General features: G+C 41.9%; 1 protein-coding gene across 1 annotated transcript; it reads right to left on the bottom strand.

The window, feature by feature from the left end:
• Nucleotides 1-47: 47 nt before the first annotated feature.
• On the bottom strand, nt 48-17,179 carry LOC112228201 (voltage-dependent anion-selective channel protein 1). The gene is made up of 9 exons (XM_024393307.2): nt 17,025-17,179; nt 13,381-13,450; nt 12,643-12,692; nt 12,137-12,289; nt 7,593-7,645; nt 7,168-7,395; nt 5,562-5,712; nt 5,312-5,369; nt 48-1,061 (listed from the first exon to the last, which is right to left on the bottom strand). Exons 2-9 carry the CDS (start codon nt 13,445-13,447, stop codon nt 970-972), a joined length of 852 nt encoding a protein of 283 aa, XP_024249075.1. The 5' UTR covers nt 13,448-13,450; nt 17,025-17,179; the 3' UTR covers nt 48-969.
• Nucleotides 17,180-17,538: the final 359 nt, after the last annotated feature.

The raw sequence follows: 17,538 nt of genomic DNA, 5'->3' as shown, positions 1-17,538 counted from the left end.
TATTTTCATAATCATTATTATGGGTGAAAAAAAGCACAGAGGCATACTCAAGATGTTGTTGGTATTTATTTAACACTGTCAGGTGCAGTTGGTCTGTTCCAACACAATCATCGGAAGACTACCATTCATCTCTTTTCACCAAAGCATGTGTATTAAGAGGGATGTTGAATAGTGTGCAGGACATGTTACCTTCCCTGTTCTTTTTAGGAACAATTGACAGGTTTGTCTTAAACATCACAGGTGGGTCAAGTATTGAATTATAGTATTTTTGCTCTATTTGACCAATGTAACAAAAGACAATTCACACCAACTGCACAGAAAGACAAGTGAAACAAAAAAATGAATCTGTCCCAAATAGCATCCTATTCCCTAAAATGTAGTTCCCTATATAGGGAACAGTGCCATTTGGAATGAATCCTGGATGTACACAACAGGGTTTTAGTGCCTCAGAGCTACTACTGCTTAAGTGAAAAACCACGAACCCATAATAATACATCTTAGATACTTCCCTTCTTTGTCAGTTTACAATGAGAGAACTCCAGTACAGAGGAATAGATCACCTTCGCCAAGGAATGTCGTGCAACAGCCCCACCTTGTGGACAGAAAGTAAACTGTACTAACTCCTGCAAAGCCCTTTTGACCAAAGTATCTTATTTTCTCTTATCCTTATTGAAACAAAGATAAAATTAAAGTGTTTACATGATTGTAGTGAAATACAAATGCACAACAGAGCTTTCCCATTTTAACATTTTGCAGACTCTACCTTAAACTTGTTATAGTTTTATTCTAAACTGGGCCCTGTATTCCAAAATAATTTATCTGGAGTGGTCCTGTAAAAGTAGCATATCAACTGTAGCGTGATTTGACCTTGTATGCCGCCTCACCTCAACCATAGCACATCTACTGTAAGGGAAACAAGGTTGTGAGGATAGCTATTTCAATAAAATATGTGTTGTTGCGTTCCATGCCTTATGCCTCAAACTCGAGTCCAAGACCGAGCTTGTGCCCACCAGCGTTAATGTTTTTCCCATCCAGGAGAGCAGAGAGGGTCAGCTTAATTCCTGCAGACAGAAAGACAAGGCATCAGCAAGGGGACTTTGGCAGGAGTTACAAGTGACAAGATCAGGGCTCATTGACTGGCTGAGGAGGTCAAGTGCCTACAGTGGTTCGTCCTTTAAAATGTTGTAGCGTACTGCAGCACAGCTTGCGTGGTGCCGCAGAATTCTACGGCAAATTAATTAAGTGCCAACCATTAATGGTAGTTAGTGCTAGTTTGACCACCAGAGGGCATCTTTAAGAAGCCTTTGATAGCCTTCAATAGTGGCTGTACTAGAGAATGTAAAACCTTTTTTGGAAGAACATAGTATATGGGACTGATTAAGACATTTTGCTTGATTAATATTATGGTGTTTCAATTCCAAGAAAAACCCTCTGGGTTTCCTTTAGGATGGAACGGAAAATACAGCGCTATACAACGTGACGGTTGGGAGTAGGCTACAGTACTGGGCTATTTAGCTAAAGAATCGCCGTGTCGTGCGGGCATACAGGAGACCGGGGTTCAATTCCCCGACGGGGAGGAAGGAGTAGGCTGTCCTTGTAAATAAGAATTTGTTCTTAACTGACTAGCCTAGTTAAATAAAATGTTACACTAAGAGCATAACATTTCTACACCCTAATTGTAGTCTAACCAATACCCAAATGGAGATTCAGTGAAAATAAAAATCGCATTAATTTATCAAGACCAGTCCCCATGCTTGTTTCAGAGCAGCACGAAACAGTGCTAAAATAGTTGTAGGCTATTGCTTCAAACTTCAATATGCTCTTTAAATAAATAAGACCTGCATCACATTACTCAACACATGTCGCCTACGGTAGGCCTACAGTATAACGTGACTCTCCGCCAATAATTACATATAGAGGATTGGAGGATTCTAAATTAAAACCAAAAGCCGCCTCGTGGGTCTCCCGGTGGCAGCCGGCACGGGTATCAAACCTGCATCTGTGGCAATGCATGTTGCACTGCGGGAGCCCCCATCCACGAAGTATGAAAATACAGAGAGGTGTTGGTAAAATGTATATTGTCCTGCTAATCAGGCTACAAGTGTTTGAAAACCAGTTTTCAAAATGCCACCAACTGTCCATCACTGCTGTAAATAAAAACACAGCATCTTCATCTTTATACATTATTTATTGTAACCACAATGTCACAAATCACATGTATCTACAGTTGAAGTCAGAAGTTTACATACACTTAGGTTGGCGTCATTAAAACTCGGTTTTCAACCACTCCACAAATTTCTTGTTAACAAACTATAGTTTTGGCAAGTCCGTTAGGACATCTACTTTGTGCATGACACAAGTAATTTTTCCAAAGTTGTGGCAAAATGGTTTAAGGACAAAGTAAAAGGTATTGGAGTGGCCATCACAAAGCCCTGAACTCAACACCATAGAAAATTTGTGGGCAGAACTGAAAAAGCATGCGCAAGCAAGGAGGCCTACAAACTTAACTCAGTTACACCAGCTCTGTCAGGAGGAATGGGCCAAAACGCACCCAACCTATTGTGGGAAGCTTGTGGAAGGCTATCCGAAACATTTGACCCAAGTTAAACAATTTAAAGGCAATGCTACCAAATACTAATTGAGTGTATGTAAACTTCTGACCCACTGAGAATGTGACGAAAGAAATAAAAGCTGAAAGAAATCATTCTCTACTATTATTCTGACATTTCACATTCTTAAAATGAAGTGGTGATCCTAACTGACCTAAGACAGCGAATCTTTACTAGGATTAAATGTATTCGGCTAAGGTGTATGTAAAACTTCCGACTTCAACTGTACCTTTCCAATTACTTTTAGAGTTTGGGATTAATTTGATGAATATTATTGTGTTCCTATTCCAAGAAAAATGAAAAACACTCTTGCTTTCCATTAGGATGGAACGGAAAATATGGCGCTGTACAAAGTGACGGTCGGGAGTAGGCTACAGTACTGGGCTATTTAGTCAAAGAATCGCCGTGTCGTGCGGGCACACAGGAGACCGGGGTTCAATTCCCCGACGGGGAGGAATAAGTAGGCTGTCCTTGTAAATAAGAATTTGTTCTTAACTGACTTGCCTAGTTAAATAAAAGGTTACACTAAGAGCATAGCATTTCTACACCATAATTGTAGTCTATCCAATACCCAAACAGAGATTCAGTCAAAATAAAAATTGCATTGATTTATCAAGACCAGTCCCCATGCTTGTTTCAGAGCAGCACGAAACGGTGCTAAAAATTGTTGTAGGCCATTGCTTCAACTATTGCTTCTAACTTTATTTATTTGATTTATTTCACCTTTATTTAACCAGCTAGGCTAGTTGAGAACAAGTTCTCATTTGCCACTGCGACCTGGCCAAGATAAAGCGTAGCAATTCGACGCATACAACAACACAGAGTTACACATGGAATAAACAAACATAGTCAATAATACAGTAGAACAAAAGAAAACAAAGTCTGTATACAGTGAGTGCAAATGAGGTAAGTTAAGGAAATAAATAGGCCATGGTGGCGAAGTAATTACAATATAACAATTAAACACTGGAATGGTAGATCGGCAGAAGATGAATGTGCAGGTAGAGATACTGGGGTGCAAAGGAGCAAAATAAATAAATAAATACCAGTATGAAGATGAGGTAGGTAGGTGGATAGAAAGGCTATTTACAGATAGGCTAAGTACAGGTGCAATATGTTCTTTAAATAAATAAGATCTACACCACTTTTAACAGCACATTACTCAACACTAGTGACACTCATGTCACCTATGGTAGGCCTACAGTATATCGAAAAATATAACGTGACTCTCTGCCAATAATAGAGGATTGGAGGATTCTAAATTAAAACCAAAAGCCGCCTCATGGGTCTGCCAGTGGCAGCCGGCGCGGGTATCAAACCTGCATCTGTAGCAACGCATTTTGCATTGGGGTGACTTAGACAGCTGCGCCACTGGGGAGCCCCCATCCACAAAGTATAAATACAGAGAGGTGCTGGTAAAGGTATATTGTCTTGCTAATAGCCCATAATGGGATATTATAATACTGTACATGGTGTCCAGGTCAGGATAACCAAAACATTTCTTTATTAAAGACTATCAGAATGAATGGTTAAATTTATTTATTTTGATCCAAAGTCATGAATGAGTGAGTCACTCATTAATGGTAATATGTAAGGGATAATATAACGATATTTGAGATTATTTCCTTAAAAAAATACTAAAGTGAATGATTGTAATCTGAATAAAAGGCCAAAATAATATTTGTAAAGGCCAAAACATTTTATTTCTGTTTTTAGAGGGAGAGAAACACTGGGCCATTTGTGCGCCGCCCTATGGGACTCCTAATCACGGTCGGATGTGATACATAATAGTGGATACAGCTGGAGAACTGCAAGGAAATCCCATTGTGTGACACTCGGGAGCCATGACCCATATGACCAATATATATATTGTCCTGCTAATAACAGGTTTAATAATATATCTGTGAGAATATCCAAGGGGCTTTTATATAATTCTAAATTAATAATCATCGCTTTGGTTAAAAAAACTATTTGGAGATTATTTTGTTTTCAAATAACGTAAAATGAGAGAGAAAAAGGCCATTCCTGAACATGGGGTGAGACTGTTACTAATTTGAAAAATAAAGCCAGTTTGTTACTTAGAATTATTTATTTCTGCTTTTAGAGGGAGAGAAACCAAAAACCTACAGTCATCTCATGGGTCTCCCAGTCGAGGCCGGCACAGGTATTGAACCAGCATCTGTAACAACACAGTTTGCACTGCTAGACAGTGTCTTAGACCGTTCCACCACTCAGGCGCTGTACAATGTGACCGGTTGGGAGTGGCCTACAGTACTACAGTAAGAGCAAAATCATCCTAATAAAATAAAAACCTTAGTGTAACAACAGTTTCAGAAAGTAATACTGAAGTTGTGCACAATTATTAGTTTCTATTTAGGTTTATGTCACCCACTCATTGTCAGTTAGAGACACAGTAGGACCCAAAAGCATAAGCAGTGCTCTAACTCCCCCTTGCACTGGTCTGGAGAAATGAAGTGGTGACGCAGGGTACTGTACTAAATGAGAAATTACTTCTAAGTACCGCAGCATAACCGCAAAACCTTACTGGAGCAACCACTGTACTGCTGTTCTGTCCTTTCTGCCCTATATACAGCAGAAAGACATTTCAACTGCTTTTTACTGCATGTTTTATCAAGATGTCTCTGGCATGGAGGAAAATGGTCAAATAACAGTTTTATAATAAATGTAAAAAATATACTCACCAGGCTTCAGAGTCTGAGTGTATCCCAGGCCAACAAGACTAGAATTGTTCACTTTGGCCTGTAGGAGAAACAGGAAAGTGGTCATGAAAAACCAACATTTAGGATTCAATCAAAAAGGTACGTAAATACAACAATGCTTCAATAAATAATGTTAAACCGATTAGTCTAGCAGCTCTCTACTCGTGCCCAGAACATGACCCCAGGCAGAGGTCAAGTCTCAGCCAGTGAGGGCTAGCTTGTGGCCTCTTACCGAGAAGGCTGCATCGGCATCGATCTGGTACTTGGCTGCGATGCCAAAGCGAGTGTTGCTGTTACCAGCGGTCCAGGCCAGGTTAACTGCTGTCTCCAGCTGGTCATTCACCTTCTGGTAGATGGACCCACCAAACTCTGTGCCATCATTTCTGTTATGAAAAACAAGCTTATTCATCACTATGAGGGTGATACTTTGAATACAGAACTAGCGGGGGAACTAGCATATATATATATATATATTTTAAAAAACAAATCCATTCCAATAGACATAGCAAGGCCTTGTGCATTTCATTTTTTTTTTAAGATACTGCTTTACAGAGTATCCATGATCTATACAAAAACATGAATTACCTATCACATGAATTGCAATCAGACGATCAATGTCACAATCTTAACCAGCAGACCTACATGTAACTGCCAAAAATAATGGAAACACCTGAGTAAATGAGGGCTACAAAGTACATTGAAAGCAGTTGGTTCCACAGAGATGTGGTTTCTGAATTAATCAATTGACATCCCATCATGCTTAGGGTCATGTATAAAAACAAAATCTGGCCATTATTTTGGCTACCATGCCTATGCCCCCCCATAGGATGAGAATACGCCTATCCACAGGGCACGAGTGGTCACTGAATGGTTTGGTGAGCATGAAAAAATGTAAACCATATGCCATGACCATCTCAGTCACCAGATATCAACCCAAATGAACATTGATGGGAGATTCTGGAGTGGCGCCTGAGACAGTGTTTTCCACCACCATCAACAAAACAGCAAATTATGGAATTTCTTGTGGAAGAATGGTGTTGCATCCCTCTAATAGAGTTCCAGACACTTGTAGAATCTATGCCAAGGAGGATAGAAGCTGTTCTGGCCCAACACCCTGTTAAGGCACTTTAGATTGGCGTTTCCTTTATTTTGGCAGTTACCTGTATATATCAAGGATGAGCTGTCAAAGGATTAAAGAGCAACGTCTCAGAGCTAATTGACCTTGTCAAAACAAGTGATCATGACTGGGAGGACAGGTCACAGCAGGAGGTTAGCTTACTATACTATCCACCTTCCTCTTCTGACAAAGCCCTTTCACAAATCCCATCACCGTGGGATACAGTGGGACTAAAATAACTGCCAGTCTGCATCTGAGGGGGCCAGACAGAGTGCTTAGAGTTGCTATTGTCCAGACAAGGTCAGTTCTCAAAGAGCTGGAAACAACATTTTACTTACTAGTGTTTTAAAAGGCTTGGTTGGTTGGAGGATGGTAGGTCTGATAGATAAATATGTGCACGTGACCAATAACATTTGATTTGGTGCTTGCAACACTCAGTTGAGGGTATTACTCCTGAATGAGTCACATAAACAAAATGCTTCATCACTGTAAATCGACCCTAAAGACCATGTTCAGGGTCCTTAAGCACCATCACTGGATTACTGTCATTGTTGTTAAGCCCGATCACTGGCTTACTGTCATTGTTGTTAAGCCCCACGTTACTGGCTTACTGTCATTGTTGTTGTTGTTGAGCACCCGTCTTACTTCCATTGTTTGCTGAAGCGCGGAGGCCTACCTGAACCACATTTCCGTATCTATTAATTTAATTCCATCTACTTACACATTCGTGTGGAGCTGGAACTCGTCGGTCTTGTAGCCCACGGCAAAGTTGCTCTGGGTGACCCTGTTCTTCCCGGCCTCGAAGGTCACCTGGTAGCCGGCCAGCCAGCCCTCGTAGCCCACCACCGCCACGCCGTGCACTGCCGTGCCGTTGATGTCATAGTCCACATCACAGCCCAGGTTGATGTGCTCCCTCTTATAGCCGGTCTTGATCTTACCACTCTTCTTGCTAAAGCAGAGAGGTGAGGGATGGAGGAAGGAACTTGTCAGTGTGAGGTAATACAGTGTCAGAATGGCAAGATACATTCAATGACCTATATTCAACAGAAAATTCATTTTCATCATGTATGTGTGATGTATTGTGTGATGACATTTATTTCAATTCATTAATAATGTGAAGCAATTAAATGGATAGTAATTTCTTACCCAGTGTTTGGCGAGAAGGAGGAATCAAACGTCAATTTAAGCCCTTTGGCCAACTGAGGGGAGAAAAAGAGAGAGATGGAGAGGAAAGCATGAAGGAATCAGAATTAAAGAGTAACTTTCATGAAGAAGAAAATATTATAATCCAAAACCAGATGTTTTAGGCTTAGTTATAGTAGTCTTCATTTTGACAGTACATTGCATAAGTGATTTTGGTCTTTTAATAGTAAATCTAGCTCTTTTTGCTCCTAGCAGTTCAACTCTACCATTGAAGTCATGATGTTGAGGCACCTAATATCATCTCAAGGGAGGGGTTGGTATGAAATACACTCCCTTCTACTGTAGATGTGCTGGGTGGTACCACCTCAAGGGAGGGGTTGGTATGAAATACACTCCCTTCTACTGTAGATGTGCTGGGTGGTACCACAAGGGAGGGGTTGGTATGAAATACACTCCCTTCTACTGTAGATGTGCTGGGTGGTACCACCTCAAGGGAGGGGTGGTATGAAATACACTCCCTTTCTAGATGTGCTGGGTGGTACCACCTCAAGGGAGGGGTTGGTATGAAATGCACTCCCTTCTAGATGTGCTGGGTGGTACCACCTCAAGGGAGGGGTTGGTATGAAATACACTCCCTTCTACTGTAGATGTGCTGGGTGGTACCACAAGGGAGGGGTTGGTATGAAATACACTCCCTTCCGGGAGGGGTTGGTATGAAATACACTCCCTTCTACTGTAGATGTGCTGGGTGGTACCACCTCAAGGGAGGGGTTGGTATGAAATACACTCCCTTCTACTGTAGATGTGCTGGGTGGTACCACCTCAAGGGAGGGGTTGGTATGAAATACACTCCCTTCTACTGTAGATGTGCTGAGTGGTACCACCTCAAGGGAGGGGTTGGTATGAAATACACTCCCTTCTGCTGTAGATGTGCTGGGTGGTACCACCTCAAGGGAGGGGATGGTATGAAATACACTCCCTTCTACTGTAGATGTGCTGGGTGGTACCACAAGGGAGGGGTTGGTATGAAATACACTCCCTTCCGGGAGGGGTTGGTATGAAATACACTCCCTTCTACTGTAGATGTGCTGGGTGGTACCACCTCAAGGGAGGGGTTGGTATGAAATACACTCCCTTCTACTGTAGATGTGCTGGGTGGTACCACCTCAAGGGAGGGGTTGGTATGAAATACACTCCCTTCTACTGTAGATGTGCTGAGTGGTACCACCTCAAGGGAGGGGTTGGTATGAAATACACTCCCTTCTGCTGTAGATGTGCTGGGTGGTACCACCTCAAGGGAGGGGATGGTATGAAATACACTCCCTTCTACTGTAGATGTGCTGGGTGGTACCACCTCAAGGGAGGGGTTGGTATGAAATACACTCCCTTCTACTGTAGATGTGCTGGGTGGTACCACCTCAAGGGAGGGGTTGGTATGAAATGCACTCCCTTCTACTGTAGATGTGCTGGGTGGTACCACTTCAATGCTTACTGTAAAAGCATGCCTTATTTGGCAATGGTCTTGGTAAGTGGAGTGTGCCAATATATTTAGCATGACGCTTCCTTGCCTAAATTCAAGGTTTTAGCTTACTGTTTCATACACATCTATGTGCTTTAAATGGGGGAAAGAAAAAAGTAGGCTATGAAGAGAATATATGTTTATATTCGTAGCTACAACCATCGTATCAACGAGTAGATTTTTCCCCGAATTGTATGACTGATTGGCGGCGCAGTCCTCTAAAACACAGGTCACTCATATTTCACTGGCTGGAAGTTCTAATCCACATGTAGCAGATTATTTATTTGTTCATCCTTTATTTACAATAGTCATCCCGTGCCCACACACTTACCAGGGTTCGCCCTGGTAGTAGTTGTATGTTTTTATACAGTTAATTTGACCGTTAGAAAAAGAGGTACTGCGTAAATACTGCAATGTGGGTTGGATTGAGCCCCTAATCGTAATTGTCAAGGTGATAATTGTATTTTTCTTCCCAACACCACAATAAACATGAGTTAACATTTCAAATTTTTTTTTAAATTGTGCCCCATGAGGGATTCAAATTTATACCGCCAGTGGCAATAGCTGTCAGAATCTCAGTGGCATACCACTGTGAGCTAAAAGGTCCAGAGCCGTATTTGCTCATGATGCACATCATTTTATTATCAGAGCGTATCACTGGACTTCAGGTAAGTATGCTTTAGCGAGAAAGTGTTGAGCTCAGGTACAACTAGTCACCCACCCCCAAAATGTATATTTATGAGCAATTCCCCCTACCCACAACTTCACCTGAATGCATTTTTTAAGGGGTTGGACAAATAGTGATATTGGGGTTGAGAGTTACCCTTAAAAAATAAAAGGTCTCAAACAGTCATTCTGATTCCCATGTAAAATAGCCTTTTGAATGACTAAAAGATCACCCATAATATTTGTTTTGGATAGAAATGCAAAAAAATGGAGAAAGCCATGAGAGAGAGAGTTAACTACCAGGAAGTTTGAAAAGACAGGCTAAGTGGGCATGGAGCTTATATTCATGAGCTCACCTTGACTGACAGCTCTTTGAAACACCCATGTCAAGCAACTTGGACGCAGTAAGCAGTGTTGCAGTAAAATCATCTCAAGCAAATTTGGTGATACACAAAGCAACTCAAACAACATTGAAATTGCATCAATGGTGTTATTTTTTATACATTGAGCGTTTGGCATGTATCTTGTGATGAGGTTCACAGCAGCTCTGCCAGATGTGTTGACATGAATACTGTGTCAGATGAAGACCCTAGCTAGCCAGTAACTAGCTAACACCAGACACAGATGAAGACCTAGCTAGCCAGTAACTAGCTAACACCAGACACAGATGAAGACCTAGCTAGCCAGTAACTAGCTAACACCAGACACAGATGAAGACCTAGCTAGCCAGTAACTAGCTAACACCAGACACAGATGAAGACCTAGCTAGCCAGTAACTAGCTAACACCAGACACGGATGAAGACCTAGCTAGCCAGTAACTAGCTAACACCAGACACAGATGAAGACCTAGCTAGCCAGTAACTAGCTAACACCAGACACAGATGAAGAGCTAGCCAGTAACTAGCTAACACCAGACACAGATGAAGACCTAGCTAGCCAGTAACTAGCTAACACCAGACACAGATGAAGACCTAGCTAAGCCAGTAACTAGCTAACACCAGACACAGATGAAGACCTAGCTAGCCAGTAACTAGCTAACACCAGACACAGATGAAGACCTAGCTAGCCAGTAACTAGCTAACACCAGACACAGATGAAGACCTAGCTAATCAGTAACTAGCTAACACCAGACACAGATGAAGACCTAGCTAATCAGTAACTAGCTAACACCAGACACAGATGAAGACCTAGCTAGCCAGTAACTAGCTAACACCAGACACAGATGAAGACCTAGCTAGCCAGTAACTAGCTAACACCAGACACAGATGAAAGGGGAAACATAAGTATCTTTGCCATAGATGAATAGGGAAAACGTTTAATTATATTAGCTGACACCTTAGTCAAATTTGGGCACCAGTAGAGTCGCTATCTAGCTACATAAAAACACACCCCTTCTTCAATGTTGGTTACAAGGCGTTACTTATTTAAATGTGGTATGAGAATATGATTTTACCATTGGTGTATTAAAATGAGATTTAGGGTGATGTCACCTTATCCTCTTAATAATCCCCTCCTGAATCCAAGTGTTTGACACAGGGGAGGGGACCAATAACTTTATGATCAAACTTTATCAATGTAGAAGCAAGTCATTTGTCATACTTTGATGTGGTTTCATCCAATTTCAGGAAAAACATTGACTGTTCATGACCTTAAAAATGAATTTCTGAGACAGTTGGAAAGAATGATTAAGAAAGCATGGTTGTGTAATTAAAAGGTATATTGCTATGAGCATTTCACCACTTAACAGGGTGGCGGGGTCCATAGGGAACTGATACTCCCACACACCAGATTAAACATGTGAAGTTATGTAAATATAGGCCTATGCCTATTGCCATAAAATGGGTGGGCAACTCCAGTCCTGGAGGGCCTGATTGGTGTCAACATCCCTACCAAACACAGCTTATTAATCAAATTCCATTCTAAACCGAAGATCATGATTAGGTGATTATTGGAGTCAGGTGTGTTAGCTGGAGCAAAACTGTGACACCAATCAGGCCCTCGAGGACTGGAATTTCCCACCCCTTACATAAAATATATAATAAATCAATGAAACTGCAACAAGTCAGTGAGTGCTGGTCTTTCTTATATTTACACTATGGGATTCAGTGGAGGCTGCTGAGGGGAGGAAGGCTCATAATAATGTCCGGAATGGGACAAATGGAATGGCATCAAACACCTGTTTGATGCATTTGATACCATTCTAATGATTCCGCTCAGTCATTACCATGATCCCATCCTCCCCAATTAACATCCCTGTGATGGGATTACTCCCTGGTTTATAGCCCCCTTCTAACAATTGCTGATTGAAGAAAACGGAGTTGAGTACATTGCAACCTGATCTAAAGAACACCTGATCCTGACCTGGTCCTCCAGAGTGATCTCTGTGCCCAGAGTGTTGTCAGTGTTCCACTTCTCAGTGAAGGTCAGCCCATGCTCCGCCCACTTGTACTTGGTCTCCAGGGTGCCAGCCACTTTGCTGGTCTCCGTGTTGGCAGAGCCTGTGCTGGTGAACTCCTGGGATTGGAGTCAAACAGAGGTCAAAGGTGAGATGTGATCATGCTATAAAGCAGTGAGGATTTAGATTGTTGAGGATCACATGGGCCAAAAATGATCCGTGTGTAGACTATGTGTTTGATTATATTTGAGTATAATATGTTATAGTTTGTTTTCCTTAGCAACTAGTGAAATAATCTAAAGTGAAGCTGACAATCAGAGGTCTTTCACAGTTGTCAATGAGCAAGATAACTAGAGGGCCTCTAAGTTGTATGATGACAGACTACTTAGATAACTACTTAATTTATAGCACTGAGTCAAGTGCCTCTTTTGGCTCCAAGGGGTAATCGGACCAACTCTGCTGTGGATCTCACCAGTCCATTCTCTGACTTGGTTTTCAAGTCCAGCTTGATGAGACCAAAACCTGAGAGTCATGGAAGAAAATTAAATCAAACTGTTGTTATTACAAAACCTTCTAGGAGTGCTCTTCAAACTGATGATACATTTCTGTTCTGTTCAATTCTTTTCACTAACATTCCTGGCAATCCGTAAACACGTGGCTTCTAATTATTTCCATAATACACATGCAGTCTCATGGAGACTTATTTTACCACCTCATGAACACATAAACCACCGTTCAATAAATCCCTGAGAAATACTAGCCTAGAACCACATCTATTAGAACTATGACATAACATTGACTGATCGGGTGAGTGTATTGATTTGATGTGGTTTATACGCTAGAGAGTACATTGTCATACCAGGCGTCAGCCACGGTTCACAAACCCAGCTTGCTTCCCATCCCCCTCTCGGAATCAGTGTGCTGGTCCACTGGGCAGTCCCACCCTTGCCTAGGAAAGTACTATGGCTAACCTCAAGGGCTATTCAAGGCCCATTTACAAAGGAATCCCCATAGTACAGCCTGAGGCTCACTGTCTCTGTGCAGCGGTGTCTCCCAGTCAATACACTGCCCAAGGACAGCCAGTCTAAACTAGAGGGTTCACCAAATAGATATAAAACTAGGCTAGGCTGAAGTCCATTCCTCATTCTCTGCAGGACAGGAGCCAAGGCTGAGTAGATGGATAATGAGTAGGAAGTACTGAGGTGCTCACCGTATCCCTTGGTGAAGACATCCTTTGCGGACTTGCCAAGGTCAACATAGGTTGGAGGAACGGCCATTATCTGTTTAAAAATAATAATACAATTTGAGAGCTTTGTGTTTGACTAAAGCACAAACACAGAGCAATGAGACAGATATTTCAAAGGATGTATAAATGTGAAACAGCTGTTCTGCCCACTATGGCTAATTTGTTCCCTTTTGAAAGGACGGGCTGTGGTCGATCTTGGTTTAGTTATAAAATATTTGGCACAAACCTCTGTGCAACGCCAATGACATAAAGAACTAGTAGTGTGCTGGTCCTTCAGTGATACACCAAGGAAGGCTGGGGAGAGAACACTGCTGGTGGAGGACGTGGGAGAGAAGGGGATGGATGGAGGGGGTCATTGATGGATAGGGTGGGCCGATTGGGAACGCAGACAGGCATGCGCACACCCGTGCCTGGACGGACTCACCCATTTGCTCTGACTCATCAGAAAAATAACACTTGCCGGGATAGAGATTTCATAACAGTCAAAATGAATACACTGGACTGGGCCATCTTAATAATAGTCAAGTGATTTCTAAATTGCAGATTAGATTGGTTTTATTATTTGACGACCTCCACTATGTAAGAACAAGTGGGCAGAGATTTCCATGTTAAATAACATAAGATAACACCTGCTTGTTGCAGATTGCAAAAAAGACACTGGCAGATTATTGGGTGGTTTAACAGACAAAGAATAAGCCTAATCCTGGAATTAAAAGCATTGTCAATTGACATTCTCCATTGATCTTGCTTTTTAGTCCAAGACAAGGCTTAAACTGCACACTTGTCCTCTACCCATGTGTGCACAATGCTAATTTGCAAATAGAGTATAACCCAAAGACCTATTTTGTACATCAGCGTGTGCCACACAGCCTACAGCCACAACTTCAGGGCTCCCGAGTGGGCAGCGGTCTAAGGCACTGCATGTCACTGCTAGAGTCGTCACTACAGGCACCCTGGTTCAAATCCAGGCTGTTTCACAACCGTCCGTGATTGGGAGTCCCATAGGGCGGCACACAATTGGCCCAGCATCGTCCGGGTTTGGCCGGTGTAGACTGTCATTGTAAATAAGAATTTGTTCTTAATTGACTTGCATAGTTAAATAAAAGGTTCAATATAATTTTTTAGAAATCCTTCAAACACCATTCAAATCACCACACCTTGACAAGGTAAAAATCTGTCGTTCTGCCCCGGAGCAAGGCAGTTAATCCACTGTTCCCCGGTAGGCAGTCATTGTAAATAAGAATTTGTTCTTAACGGACTTGCCTAGTTAAATAAAATAAAAATAATGTACCTTTGTTCTCCCTGTGGTACATAAATGCATGATTTAGTGACACCCAACATCAAGCATTACACAACCCTTATTTCATCACACTTTGAAGTTAAATAATACGAGCCTCCACAAGCCCATAAAATTAACTATAATCTCTAGTGACCAACAGGCACATGCTCAGAGGGGAACACTGGGAAGGGGACAGGAAGTGTCAAGCATTCCAGAACACATACATTACACACATCTCCGATCTCTCACACACACACACACACACGACACTAGTGACACAGCATTGACACTAGTGATGCATCGATATGACATTTTTGGTTGATAGCGATATCCAATACTTTCCTTGCTCAAAAACCAGACACCAATACCCGATATTTCAATTTTAGCGGCCTTTTAAGCATTTTTGTAAAGTTAAATAGTTAACACACACACATGGACGAAGCAAGCCGGTTAGCTATTTATTTTCATGAAGTTCAATTTCAATAGGCAAACAACCTAGCTAATACTTACAAGGATTCCTAAATCATTGCTAAGAATAATGAAAATGACATCAGTTTCTACTGGTCATTGTTTTCAGGCTGGTTGTATTGGTGCTAGTTAGGTATCAAGCTAAAGCTAGCTACCCCAGAAGTTGCGGTCAAACAAATGATGCTTCATTACCAACGCAGTATTGTAAACACATCGTTCATGGCCGGTGTTTGCAGACTTTTGTACAGCTTTAACAGTGCTAATGTATATTTTTTGACATGTAAAGACCCAAACGGCGTTCCATAGAATGTATGTTGTGAAGCTAATAGCAGTAACGCTATTACTGTGTAACTCCGGTAAAGCAACATCTGAAAAACAGCGCACTTGGTAGTGTGTACCAGTGCTCGACCAGTAGGCGAAAGTCAACATCACCCACGGCATAGAACGGTTGATTGTCAAGGGCAATGAATTCCATTATCTTGGCTTTAATGGATTTCACCTTTGAGTTGTCTCACTGAAATGTTATTACTCTTTCAAATGACTGCTCAATCCACACAGCAGACATTGTGGGCTAGGTTAGGAATGCTGTGTAGCATTTGACATGGGTTTTTAACATAGGTGTTAAACTAGACATCGGGCAGATACAGATGTTGACATATGTCCACCGATATATCGCTCATCCCTAGAACTATTCTCTAAACATTGCTTGTTTTGTCATACTGAAATTAGCCTAACTATTAGAATTGTAGCAACCAGGAAATGGCGATTTCTGCATATTGCACCTTTAAACAGCCGATTGCTCTGCCGTTGGTCCTTTTGACTTAGTGCGTTCAGATTTCTATCACCTGAAGCAGAACCATGTAAATAAGTGCATGAACTGGGCGTGTATGCATGCATGTATTTTCATCATGTGCACATGCTGCGCTTTGACGTTTATATAAGGGTGCAATATGCAGAAATCGCTCCACCATTTCCTGGATCGAGAAATTCAATTGCGTAGACAATTATTGTACCATCTAAACCGCTGTGAAATATATTTTCAGCTGTTTGAAGTTCATTTACAAAACCGAACGTAAAAGCAAAAGGAACTTAACGGGAAGCATATGAATAGTGCACATAGAACAGATCTACGGCTTCTTAGACTAGATTTCAATGAGAAAGAAATTATCTAGATGTCAATGTGAATTTGGTCGGGTCACTCAAAAAGTTAAATTGCAGCGTACCTGTGGAATTATTTCTTACATTCCTAACTGAAAAAGGAACAACCGCACGGACAACCGGTAAAGTAAATTAAAATATAATTTTATTCGACATTCTGGCTTGTAAATTAGAGGTGATGAGAGAACTTTCCTGATTCAAACGCTCATATCTGCCGACATAGAATTCAACTCATCGTCGGGTTTCCAGGCAACCTGGCTACATGATGCCTAAGGGATTATGAAACAAGGTGACACAAGCATCACTGCTTGGACATCTTAAGTTTCCTTGATAACTAGCTAGCTGCTGGGTTTAGCAAGCAATTTGTAGACAACGGGACAACTGCATACCTTGCATATTCGGTGGTTATAGCTAGCGGTTTTAATCAATTTGCAGAGGAAAAAAGTAACTAAACTCAATACATCCAAATAATTGTTGGCCACACTTAGTTGACCTCAAGCCGGGTATTAGCTACTTGAGGCCTTGTTCAGCTAGCTAGCTAGCATTGCTGCATGCCTATCAGCATCTCTCCTCCTGAGCTGCTTCTGAATTCACGGTGAATGCACGTGCCGTCTCTTAACATTTAAGCCAAGAGGTCAATGTCCATCACAACAGGGATACAATAGTGCCCCATAATAGGCAACAGTATTATATTTCGACATACCTCTGTCAGTGGTTTCCAATCCTGCCTGAGAAGGATCCTGTCAACTGGACAAAGGGAGGGGTAAGAGGAGGTGCTACAGCGTCACACTCTAGAAGTCACGCAGGCGTGTGAAAAAAGCCTTCGCCTCTTGCATTATTTGTGGCGCACGCGCTGTTGATATTTGTATTCCTGCATATCGCATCATCAGTAGGCTTAAACCCGCCGCCGTTTACAACAGATCTAGGATAATCTCTTCCCACCTAATCACATATCCCCACCATTATGTGCTTATACCCAAAACCGTCCGCACAGGAGAAGAGCCAGGATTTGCGACATTGAGAGCATCCTAACTGGTTGCATCACTGCCTTTGACCGCACGGTACTACAGAGGGTAGTGCGCACGCCCCAGTACATTACTGGGTCCAAGCTTCCTGCCATCCAGGACCTCCAGGCGGTGTCAAAGGAAGGCCCTAAAAATTGTCAAAGACTCCAGCCACCCTAATCATAGACTGTTCTCTCTGCTACGGCAAGCGGT

The sequence above is a fragment of the Oncorhynchus tshawytscha genome, linkage group LG30 (genome assembly GCF_018296145.1).
Source record: "Oncorhynchus tshawytscha isolate Ot180627B linkage group LG30, Otsh_v2.0, whole genome shotgun sequence".
NCBI classification, from domain to species: Eukaryota; Metazoa; Chordata; class Actinopteri; order Salmoniformes; family Salmonidae; genus Oncorhynchus; species Oncorhynchus tshawytscha.
This window is presented reverse-complemented; position numbering and strand designations above follow the sequence as displayed.